We start from the raw sequence: 13,012 nt of genomic DNA, 5'->3' as shown, positions 1-13,012 counted from the left end.
GCTGCACAAAGAGATGCAGGGGATGTGGTGAGGTTCTACAGCCGTATAAGTCCTAAGGAGATCATATCATGGGAATTCCATATGTACTTGGCCTCCATATCTTAAAATAGATATAAAAAAGCTAAGGGTGATTGTTGGTTTTATATTAGCCTTCCAGTTTCTTACAACTCACTCAGAACTAGCTTCTATTGGGGTTTCGGAGGCACGAGTAAATGCTTCCCGTCTGGTCTGATCACTGCAGAAAAATTCCTTAATTGCAAGCCATAAAACTGTGATGGCACTAAAGGGATAAGTTATCAGCGTAGGCTACTGTTGAGACGTGTTATTTTACTGTTGACCTCAGTTATTACTAACTAGGTCTCATTGCATAAAATGGGACCTATGGTAAAATAGCATGTCTTAATGGTAGCCAATGTTGATAACCATGCCCCTAAAAGTTGGCTGGAGATGCTCCTGTATGGTTACCTCGCTGAGCCGGCACCCAATGCTCAGCAGCACATAACCAGTTAGTGCAGCTGAATATGTCCACTAACCAGCAATCCTGTAACCAGCTAGGCTAGGGACGGGCCAGGGGCAGAGTTAGGCCGCAACATCAACCTAGTTGGTTAGCAGCGATTTTCAGTCTGCTAACCAGCTAAGAAACCACATAAAGTTAAACTAGCAAAACTTTTTGTGCTGAGCTAACCAGGCACTGGTCTGAATATCGGCTGGGGCCTGGTTAACTTCTTGGATATCGAATGCCAGGAGCTGAACATGCCCCAGCATTCAATATCTGGAGTTAGTTTAGCCTTGGCTGGAAGCAGCTTACCAGTTACTTATTGCTGTGGGCTGAATATTCTGCCCTTAGTTTCTGTCTTTTACTGAGGGATTGGTTTGTTGCTTTACCTGTTAGTTCCCTTCAGTATAAACAGATAAACCCATTTTTGCTTTGACGTCTAATCATTAAACATTTTCAGTCCAATATTCAAAAACACTCATTTGGATAGTTGGCGGCTGCTGTTCAGATAAGCACCGTATGTGGCTTTTCTTACAGACTGTCCTTGACTTAACCAGGTGGAGGGGCATTTTTGATATGACATCTATGCTGGACTTTGGACGTTTTGCGCTAAATGTTCCAAATCCGAATAGGAAATATGGCCATTTTTGAAACAGCAAAATGCCTATCTTTTTTTTTTTTTTTTTTTTAATGACCACATGCAAGATGTTTTCATGGTCTGTGCGTTTATCTTTTTGGGCCATTAAAAAAAAAAAAAAAGTCCAAGTGAAAAATGTAGAAAATCAAGCCATTGGGATATAGGAGAAGCCAGCATTCTTAGTAGACTGGCCACACAGACATCCCAGGAGAGCAATGGCACACCCTGGGGGCACTGCAGTAGACTTCATATAAAAGCTCCCAGGTACACATCTCACCATGTATGGTGAGCCCTCCAAAACCCACTAAAAACCTACTATATCCAACTGTACACCACTACAATAGCCCTTATGGGTGAAGGGGGTCACCTATATGTGGGTGCAGTAGGTTTTTTTGGGAGTGTAGGAGGGCTGCAAGTATAATAGGTAGACTGGGATATAGGCCTGGGTCCTCCTCTCTACTGACCACTGCACTATTCCCACGACCTGCTTGCTGCTCTAATAGACCTGGCTATAACATCTGAAGCGGTCATAGAGGCTGGTAAGTAAAATTCTTGGGGGGTGGGAGGGAGTCAGTGACCACTGGGGGAGTAAGGGGGGGGGCATCCCTGATTCCCCCCAGTGGTCATCTGGTCATGTAGGGCATCTTTTTATGCCTCATTCATTCTAAAAACTGGTCTAGACCAAAACACTGAAGTTTCAGCCCTGGAAGTTTTTGTTTTGTTCCATTATGGCTGTATAACATCCAAGTGTTAGGAACGCCCTAAGCTTGCCCTAAGCCCACCCCTGAAATGCCCCCAATACGCCCCCTTGTGATTTGGATGCACTGCAGACAGATTGCTTAGATAAATGTCTGCAAAATAGGTTTCAAACTATTGATTTGGATGTTTTGAGAAGACATTCATACAAATGCTGCTTTATGATACTTTTTGGATATTTTTGTCTTTCAAAAATGAACTCCATAGTGTCCAGGGTGGAGCATGGGTTTTCCTCCTAACTCTACAGATAGTGGGTGATACTGAGCTGGTATCCATGCTCTGAGAAAAAAGTTAGGAGAGAGGTTTTGCTGTCCTTACTTTTTCCACATAACCATCTGGTTAGTGGCTGAATATTGCTGCTATCCATATAATAATCCTGAGGGAATTCTGCACTACTGCACAATGCACAATCCAAAATTCCCCACCTCCATAGAGTGCGCAGAACTCTGCCTTTCCCATGCAGAATTCTGTGCAGTCTGCTTTCTGGATGCTTCCCCCTTTCCTGCACACTCACTGCTCCAGCGTGGCAAGAGAAGGAGCTGCACAGTCGCACATTGGGCTGCTTCCAGCTATAAGGGTAGCCAACAGGACACTTCCAAAAAATCTCATGGGAGATGAAGGTAAAAGCAAACATTAGTTTATTCTATATAAAAAAGACGACACGTCACCATGATTCAGCTGTAGCGCCTGCGTCAGGAGTCTCATGAAACAGTGATAATGAATTTGTGTCAAATGATGAAGATATAAAGTGGTCAGTCTTTACAAAGACTCTTAGGTGCTGAGAAACCGGTCTAAAAATTCACACAGCTGTACAGAGGTCTGCGAGGCTCAAAGGAACAGTCAGCCCCAGGACAGCAGAGGTGCAGGAAGCAGCTCGATGTGCAGTTGTGCGGTTTCTCCTCTTAGCATGCTGGAGTGGAGAGTGTGCAAAGAGGAAGGGAGTGGGGGTGGGGGGCTGGAAAAAAAACATAGGTGGAGCATGGAGGGGGCAAAAAAAGCTGAATGGTGGGTGAGTGGGTGTAGGGAAGGGTGCTGGAAAAAGGTGAAGTGTGGAGGGGACTGGAGAAAGGTGGATGAGGTGTATGTGTGCCATGGGAATGCGGTGGAGTATGTAGGAAGGTGCATAGGAAACTGCAGTGGTGGTGGTGGTGGAGGAGGGAGGTGGGAGAGGGCAGTATTTCATACCTGGGGGGAGATGCCAGCTCTTATAATGGGGGGGGGGGGGGGATTCTGCTCAAGAAAATTACAAATAAAATGTGCAGAATTTTCAAAATTTTTTGCGCAGAATTCCTCCAGGAGTATTATAGCTCAGACCAGTCACCACTGCTCTCAATATGTATATTTTGGAGGAAAGACGGGAGAGGGGAGATATGATAGAAATGTTTACATACCAACATGGCATAAATGTATAAGAGGCAAGTCTTTATCACTTGAGGGAATGCTCTAAAATGAGGGGGCATATGTTGAAGGTGAAAGGGGACAGACTCAGGATTAATGTAAGAAAATACTTCTTCAGGGTAGTGGATGCATGTAACGGATTCCCAGTGAAGGTGATAGAGTCGAGAACCATATCTGAATTCAAGAAAGTGTGGGATAAGCACATAGGGAGAGAAAGGGGTAGCAGATGGTATGGATGGGCAGACTGGATGGGCCATAAGGTCTTTATCTGCTGTCATTTTCTCTGTTTCTATGATTCTATTAGAACATATATTCAGCATCACCACTTCTGTGGATAGCAGAGTTGAATATACAAACACAATTTAAACGCTGTAGTCACCATTCATATATTTGAATATTGACCTGTTTAGTTCTAAGTCCATCTACTTTGTTTTTTCCATCCCACGATTCTTTCCTCCTGTTAATATAGATATATTTGACTGCTCTGGTTTCTCTATCATAGACTTTCCTACCTCAATCTACTGTTCTAATCTGATCCCCAACCCTAGACTTTATGTACCCTGTCTTCTTCCTCTTGCTATTTCCAATCTTTCTGTCCACCCCCCCCCCCCCCCCCCCCACACACACACACAATTCTCATCTCTCTCCTGGATACCTCTACAATTACACAAACTGACATGAAATAAAATTCCAAAATAAGATATATGAAATTAAATTATGTAGCAATGGCAGCATAGCATCTCCTTTGAATGGTCACAGTACAGCCTTCTCTTGGCAGGGTCCAGATGCAAATGGATTTCTCACCGGCAGGAACAACATTAATGAAATTGATCTCAATCGTAATTTCCCAGATCTCAACACGCAAATATATTACTATGAAAAGATTAATGGACCCAATCATCACATGCCTCTGCCAGACAACTGGAAAAGCCAGGTAAGGAAGAGGAGCACATGAACTCCAGCATATTTGGAAACAAAATTATCCCTGGATCAGTAACATGCTGTACCTGCTAACTGTACACTTGAAACATCAGGATATATGAATTACTTTAAGCAAAACAATATACATAATAGTGTTATAATAGTTCCTAAACTGAATGATGAGACAGTTTAAGTGACCATCTTGAGTACTACAAGGGTCGAGGTTGAGAGGAGACAAGGGTCAGATTCTACCCTACCAAACTGAGTTCTACTTGCAGAAGTGCTATTCAAAAGTTCGCTTACCCCCAAATTCTACAATAGAATAAAGCCAGTTACATGCCTACATTTATGGATTAATGAGACTAGTGGTTAGAGCGCTGGTCTTGACATCCAGAGGTGGCCGGTTCAAATTCCACTGCTGCTCCTTGTGATGTTGGGCAAGTTACTTAACCCTCCATTGCCTCAGGTACAACCTTAGATTTTGAGCCCTCCAGGGACAGGGAAATACCCAGTAACTGCCCCCTCTTAATTTCCCCTATTATGTCACACTGAATGGTTTCTGATCTTTAAACAAAATGGAGTATTAGACAAAGGGAACCTTTATAAACACATTACCCAGTTTTTAAATTATTGCATCATTTCTTTAGAAACAATGTCATCCAATACCCAGATCACTCATTTGAAAAAGTAACTGCCCTCTAAACTTAGTAAGTGGTTGCACCACCTTAGCAGCAATAATTGCAACCAAACACTTCCTAAAATTTGATGTCAGTTTTTCACATTGCTGTTCAGGAATCTCAGCCCACTCTTCTTTGCAGAACCTAATTAATTCAGACACATTCATAGGATTTCATGCATGACTGGCTCATTTCAGGTCCTACAAAAACTCTGGGGTTCAAAAATATACGGTTTCTTCTTATATTCTCACATAAAAAATGTTATAGAAACCTCACATTCATATTGTTCACAACTCCATATCCTGTGAATAATCAGGCAGTTTTGTCACTGACAATCGTATTTTTATATTTTTCTTGTGTTGCAATCATCCCAGTGCTCATGTGATTCGTGTTTAAAAACGTCCATGTTCTTAACATGCTGCATGTTTCGCCTGATAGGCGTCTTCAGGAGAACAAAAATAGGAGGGCAGCAGTCCACAGTCCCACCATGATCAGACATTTTTGTTCTCCTGAAGACGCCTATCAGGCGAAACATGCAGCATGTTAAGAACATGGACGTTTTTAAACACGAATCACATGAGCACTGGGATGATTGCAACACAAGAAAAATATAAAAATACGATTGTCAGTGACAAAACAGCCTGATTATTCACAGGATCCCGAATTACATCATAATAAGCTAAGTGTTATTTTGTAGTTGATTTTTTCAGCTATAGGAATGACGGAAGGGAGGTTAGTGCTATGATGGTGGGTCCCAGTGATATGTCATAAGCTATTTTATGGCTGTAGCACATACACTGCAATCTGAGCACTATAATTTAATTTAATATTATACACCATTTTCCACATAAGGGATATGGAGTTGTGAACAATATGAATGTGAGGTCATTTCAGGTCCTGCCACAACATCTCTATTGGGTTAAAGTCAGGATTTTGATTAGGTCAGTTCAAAACTTTAATTTTGTTTATCCTCAGCCATTCAGATGTAGACTTGCTTTTGTGTTTTGCAGTGCCGGCCCAAAACAAGATGCTGCCCCCACCCCCCAAGCTGAGATCCATTTACCTGTTTCATCACATTCCAAACCCGGCAGCGGCAGTGATTCCCATATGCTGCCCTGCCACCGGTACTCACCTCTTCCCTTTACTGCGGCTGGTGTTTTTAATCATTGTATTGCTACATAACCCAATTACACTTCAGCTTCAGCTCACAGACAGATGACCATTCTCCAAGAATTTTCAAGTTTGGTTCAGAATTTATGTTTCTTCAACAATGGCAAGTTTTCCAGGTCCTGAGGCAGCAAAGCATCCCCACACCATCACACTACCACCACCAAGTTTGACTGATGTTTTTACTGTGAAATGGTGTATTTGCTTTATGACAGACATAATGGGATCTGTGTTTTCCAAAGAGTTACACTTTTGACTCTTCTGTCCATAGCACATTATTCCAAAAGGCTTGGAGATCATCCAGGTGTGTTTTTGCAAATGTGAAACGATCATTGATGTTACTCTGATAACAGCAGTTTCCGCCTTGCTAGTCTCCCATGAATCCCATTTTTGCCCAGTCTCTTTCTTATTATTGAGTCATGAACACTGACCTTAGCTGATGTTAGAGGACTACAGTTCTTTGGATTTTCTTTGGGGATGTTTTGTGACTTCCTGGATAAGCTGTCACTGTGTCCTTGGAGTAATTGTAGCAGGCTGGCTACTCCTGGGAAGACTCACCACTGTTCCAAGTCTTCTCCATTTGGAAATAATGTCTCTCAGACTGGTCTAGTAGAGCCCCAGAGCTTTAGAAATGGCTTTGTAACCTTTTCCAGGCTGATATATTTCAACAACTTTTTTTTTTCATCTCTTCTGGAATTTCCTTTCATCGTGGCATAGCATTCTTGCAGATACTTTGTGATGACTACTTCACTCTCATGGTAAAGTTCAGTATATAGTGAGATTTAGATTCAACACAGTTGGCTGCCATAAAGCCTAGCTGTATTCAATCATCTGATTCTAAATTTGTGCAATTGGTTGATTAAGTAACTAAGGGCTTGTTCCAGCTTGTCTATCTGTTCCTGCCTGTTCCGGCTTGTTCCTGCTTGCTTCAGCTTGTTCCGGCTTGCTCCAATCCATCTGCCTGTTAACAAATCGAGTAACCTGCCTGCCTGCTTGCGAGCCTCTCAGCCATTGACTTACCTACCTGCCTGCTAGCTTATCAGCCATTGACTTACCTAATCGCCAACCCAAAACCTAGCTTCAAGCCCTATCTGCTTAACACCTCAGTCATTACATAGTCACCCATTAACACCTGTTAACTGCTTAACACCTCAGTCACTATACAGTCACCTGTTACACCTCAGTCACCACCTATGGCCCCTGTCCATGTTCTCTTCCTTGCCCTGTTCCTTCCTAATCTTCTTTCCCCCCCACTCCCACTGTCTACCATTAGAACTACCCGCTGCCCTCCCACCCTGCCCGCCACCGCAATACCCTATTCACCTCCATCCGTCACCTCACCATCCCTCTTGTCCCCCTCCTCCTTCCTAGCTCTCAACCTTCGGCACTTCCTTCCTGCCTTTAACCCATCCCCTTTCCTCCTACGTACACCCCGTCTTTGTCGCCTTCGTCGCCCGACCTCCCCCACCCTCCTCCGCACTCTCTTGCTCCTCCTCCTGCTATCCGCGGGAGACATTAACCCTAATCCAGGTCCCCCTCACCTGTCCCCATCCTATCCCTGCGAACGATCTCGGGATGTCTCCAATCTCATCTCTATTCCCCTCCTTCCCCCCTCCTCCCTCCCCTTCTCATGCGCCTTGTGGAATGCCCACTCAGTCTGCAACAAACTGTCTCTCACCCACGATCTCTTTATCTCTCGCTCCCTTCAACTGCTTGCCCTAACCGAAACCTGGATCTCTCCGGAAGACTCTGCCTCAGTTGCAGCCCTCTGCCATGGAGGCTATCTCTTCTCCCACACGCCCCACCCAGTTGGCCGCGGCGGAGGCGTTGGGCTACTACTCTCACCCTCCTGTAGTTTCCAACCCCTCCACCTTCCGCAATCTCACTGCTTCTCATCCTTTGAAGCCCATTCCATCCGGCTATTCTACCCGCTACCACTCAGAGTGGCAGTCATTTACCGCCCCCCTGATAAATCCTTCCCTTCCTTCCTTACCGACTTTGATGCTTGGCTCTCTGTCTTTCTTAACCCCTCATCCCCGTCCCTCATTCTCGGAGACTTTAACGTACATGCTGATGACCTATCCGACCCCCATGCTTCTAAGTTCCTCACCCTAACATCCTCCTTCAACCTCCAGCTGTGCTCCACCACCCCTACTCACCGTGACGGCCATTGTCTTGACCTCGTCCTCTCCTCCTCCGGCTCACCCTCCAATTTCCACGTCTCAGCTCTTCCTCTCTCCGACCATCACCTGATCACATTCACACTTCTTCACCCCCCCCCCTCCACCCCGTCCAACTTTAACCACCACCTCCAGGAACCTCCAGGCTATTGACCCCTCCACCTTATCATCTACTATCTCTAATCTCCTCCCCTCCATCACGTCCTCCGCAACTGTCGACAAAGCGGTCTCTGCTTACAATACCGCTCTCTCCTCTGCTTTGGACACCCTTGCGCCATCCATCTCCCGTCCCACAAAACGCACCAATCCCCAGCCCTGGCTGACTCCTTGCATCCGTTACCTTCGCTCCTGCACCCGATCCGCTGAGCGCCTCTGGAGGAAATCTTGTACCCTTTCAGACTTCCTCCACTACAAATTCATGCTATCCTCCCTCCACTCCTCCCTGTTCCGTGCAAAACAGGACTATTACACCCAGTTGACCAATTCTCTCAGCTCCAACCCTCGTCGTCTCTTCACCACCCTTAACTCCCTCCTAAAAGTGCCCCCCGCTCCTACTCCCCCTTCTCTCTCTCCTCAATCACTGGCCGACTATTTCCGCGACAAAGTGCAAAAGATCAACCTTGAGTTCACGACCAAGCCACCACCTCCTCTTCACCCTTTAACCCTCTCCCTCAACCAACCTACCCAGGTCTCTTTCTCCTCTTTTCCTGAGATCACCGAGGATGAAACTTCCCGCCTTCTTTCCTCCTCGAAATGCACCACCTGTTCCTCTGATCCCATCCCCACCAACCTACTCAACACCATCTCCCATACTGTCACCCCCGCCATCTGTCGCATCCTCAACCTCTCTCTCTCCACTGCAACTGTCCCTGACACCTTCAAGCACGCCGTTGTCACACCTCTCCTCAAAAAACCTTCACTTGACCCTACCTGCCCCTCCAACTACCGCCCCATCTCTCTTTTACCCTTCCTTTCCAAAATACTTGAGCGTGCCGTTCATAGCCGCTGCCTTGATTTTCTCTCCTCTCATGCCATCCTCGATCCACTTCAATCCGGTTTTCGCCCTCTGCACTCGACTGAAACGGCACTCTCTAAAGTTTGCAATGACCTGCTCCTGGCCAAATCCAGAGGTCACTACTCCATCCTCATCCTCCTCGATCTTTCCGCCGCGTTTGACACTGTCAATCATGATTTACTTTTTGCCACGCTGTCCTCTTTTGGGTTCCAAGGCCCTGTCCTCTCCTGGTTCTCCTCTTATCTCTCCCACCGCACCTTCAGGGTACACTCCCATGGATCTTCCTCCACTCCCATCCCACTATCTGTTGGAGTTCCCCAGGGATCTGTCCTTGGACCCCTTCTCTTCTCAATCTACACCTCTTCCCTGGGCTCGCTGATCTCGTCTCATGGTTTTCAGTATCATCTTTATGCTGATGACACCCAGCTATACCTCTCCACACCTGACATCAACGCGGAGACCCAGGCCAAGGTATCGGCCTGTTTATCCGACATTGCGGCATGGATGTCCAACCGCCACCTGAAGCTGAAGATGTCCAAGACCGAGCTCCTCGTCTTTCCTCCTAAACCCACTTCTCCTCTTCCTCCACTCTCTATCTCTGTTGATAACACCCTCATCCTCCCCGTCCCATCTGCCCGCAACCTCGGAGTCATCTTCGACTCCTCCCTCTCCTTCTCTGCGCATATCCAACAGACTGCCAAGACCTGTCGCTTCTTCCTCTTCAACATCAGCAAAATTCGCCCTTTCCTCTCTGAGCATACCACCAGAACTCTCGTCCACGCTCTCATTACCTCTCGCCTTGATTACTGCAACTTACTGCTCACCGGCCTCCCACTCGGCCATCTATCCCCCCTTTAATCCGTTCAGAACGCTGCTGCACGTCTTATATTCCGCCAAAACCGATATACTCATATCACCCCTCTCCTCAAATCACTTCATTGGCTTCCGATCAGATATCGCATACAATTCAAGCTCCTCCTCCTTACCTACAAATGCACTCAGTCTGCGGCTCCTTACTACCTCTCCACCCTCATCTCCCCCTATGTTCCCGCCCGCAACCTCCGCTCACAGGACAAAGCCCTTCTCTCAGTACCCTTCTCCACCACTGCCAACTCCAGGCTCCGCTCATTCTGCCTTGCCTCACCCTATGCCTGGAACAATCTTCCTTTACCCATACGCCATGCCCCCTCCCTACCCATCTTCAAATCTCTGCTTAAAACTCACCTCTTCAATGCTGCCTTCGGCGCCTAACCGCTCGAGAAATATAAAATGCCCCAATCTATCCACCCTATCAGATTAAGTGTTCACTCGTCCTCTAGATTGTTCACTTGTCTTTAGATTGTTCTCTTGTCTTTTAGATTGTAAGCTCTTTGAGCAGGGACTGTCCTTCTATGTTTAAATTGTACAGCGCTGCGTAACCCTAGTAGCGCTTTAGAAATGTTAGTTAGTTAGTTAGTCAGTTACCTTTTCACTTAGGCAATATGGGTGTTAGATAACTTTGTTCTTTAAATAAATGACATTAATAATTTAAAATCTGTGCTATAGGTTTACTCAGGTTCCCTTTGTCTATCACATGTTATTTAAAGGTCAGAAGCCATTTAATGTGACATATATGCAATAATAAGGGCAATCAGGAGGGGGACATTTTCACATCACTGTAGACTAAAAGCCTACCTTTTTGAGGTCATTTTTAACCCCTATCCCACTATTCACCTGTTCAGTATCCATGGCTATTTTAATCATTCCCACAATAACTAACTTCCTAATCTCTTATTTGTCCTGTTTGTCTTGAATAGATTGTAAGCTCTGTCAAGAAGGGACTGTCTCATGTGTGTTCAGGGATCCTTTTACTAAGTGGCGGTAAGCCCAACACAGGCTCACCGCTCGCTATACAGGAACTGCTGGGCTACCACAGCAGCCCGGCGGTACTTCCCACCCCTAGCGTGCTGTCATTTCTGGCACTACAAAAATGTATTTATATTTGTAATGCTGGAGTGTACCCAGCAGTAATCAGGCAGTGCTGCACACTGCCTGGATACCTCTGGGTTAACGTGGGTTTAAGTAGGCCTCCCCATGGCTACTTTAACAATTGACTCCCAAAATGTGGGCTTGGGCCCCCTCCTGAATTCTCTTTTACTTTGCTGGCAGTGATGCTGGCCCCACCAGCCAAGTAAATAGACTGCTGCTGCTCCCTGCTCCTTGTTTCTGACTCTGAGCATTGGGCTGGGACTTTTCATGCAAGCGCAAGAAGGTTCCATCATGCTGCTCAGAGTCAGAAACAAGCAGCAGAGAATGGTGGCAGTCCATTTATTGGCTGGTGGGGCTCGGCAAAGGTATGCCTAGCGTGCCTGCACAAGGGAGGGGAGAGAGAAACATGTATTCCCCCCCCCCCAAATTTCAGGGCCGGCTATGCCCGGAGAGAGAGCCCGTTGTTAAAAATTTACCAGCACACCCCTGGGCTCCCTCCCAAAATGGCTGTGTGTCAAGTGCTTTACTTGCCACCCAGCCATTTCCTGTAGGAAAGCGAGACTTCCCTTTTTCCAGCTGTGGTAAAAGGGGGCCTCGGAGTGCATGTAAAACACACACCAACGCAAGCACCGGCCCCCTTTTGCTGCAGCTTGGTAAAAGGGGCCCTTAGTGTACAGCACATCTGGTACTGCTATAGAAATAATTAGTAGTAGTAAATGATAATAAGGGTTACACCTGTACTGGCAGCATGGACCTTAGTGATCTTGAAGTCATGGGCCCTGGTCCAGATATACCACTGAGTTTCTGCTCTAAAACATCTGCTCCGTGATTGCCTCCTCACAGGTAGAAGCTGAAACGCTGGCTACAATTCGGTGGATGACCAGTTACAATTTTGTTCTCTCTGCAAACCTGCATGGGGGAGCTGTGGTAGCAAATTATCCATATGATAAATCTCGAGTGAGAAGTGCCCGTTACGCTTCCTACAGTGCCACACCAGATGATACACTGTTCAGAAAGGTACATTTTCTCTGTTTCTATATTAAATGAGCATAGCAGACTGCTTTCTTCAGAACACATCTCTGAACTGTATTTAATAGAAGCTAATGGACTGTGGTCTAGATCAATGTTCCACAAAATAAGCTAAAGTAAATCAGGAGTACACCAACAATAATACCTGAACCCAAATTCATCTACAAAATTTCTTTTGGTTCAGATATAAACAATCATATAACCAACCAAAAAATACTACAAGACCCGGTGCTCTAACCTCTTGGCCACAGCTCCACTTACTTAGATGTCCCTCCCTTTTGATTATGCCCCTTCAGGTCTCTCTCAGCCAATCACAGACAGGGGTCTCTTTCTCAGCCAATCGCAGTGCATTTAGCTGTCTGTGATTGGCTGAGAGAGACCTGAAGGGTCATAATTAAAAGGGAGGGACATCCAAGTAAGTGGAGCTGTGGCCAAGTGGTTAGAGCACCGGGTCTTGTAATCCAGAGATGGCCAGTTCAAATCCCACTAGTACTACTGAAAAAGCTGGCCCTATTTTTTTCCACTTTTTTTGAAGCCGGCCATCTGTAAACCAGGCGATCTCAACATTTGACCTAAATGTTGAGATTTAGCCGGCCCCAACCGTATTATCGAAAGAAAAGATGGCCGGCCATCTTTTTCGATAATACGGTTGGCACTGCCCCTTTGCGAAGCCGACCCCGAAGATGGCCGGCCATCTATATGGCCGGCGCCGTTCGATTATGCCCCTCTATGTCTGTCTCCTAAAGAAGCTTATCAATGAAACATGGA

At 46.0% G+C, this 13,012-nt stretch overlaps 2 protein-coding genes across 2 annotated transcripts in view; one reads left to right on the top strand and one right to left on the bottom strand.

Moving 5' to 3' along the window:
* Positions 1-13,012, bottom strand: part of ALDH18A1 (aldehyde dehydrogenase 18 family member A1) — a 948,333-nt gene that overhangs the window by 434,663 nt on the left and 500,658 nt on the right. The window lies entirely within an intron of this gene.
* The window catches only part of CPN1 (carboxypeptidase N subunit 1), a 68,492-nt gene that overhangs the window by 30,421 nt on the left and 25,059 nt on the right, over positions 1-13,012 (top strand). Inside the window, exons 3-4 of the mRNA XM_030202937.1 lie at positions 4,066-4,221; positions 12,059-12,232. Of these exons, the coding sequence (XP_030058797.1) occupies positions 4,066-4,221; positions 12,059-12,232 (330 nt within the window). The remainder of the gene's footprint in view (positions 1-4,065; positions 4,222-12,058; positions 12,233-13,012) is intronic.

Source organism: Microcaecilia unicolor, chromosome 5, assembly GCF_901765095.1.
Source record: "Microcaecilia unicolor chromosome 5, aMicUni1.1, whole genome shotgun sequence".
NCBI lineage: Eukaryota > Metazoa > Chordata > Amphibia > Gymnophiona > Siphonopidae > Microcaecilia > Microcaecilia unicolor.
Note: the sequence above shows the minus strand (reverse complement) of the source record. Positions and strands in the feature narration are given on the sequence as shown.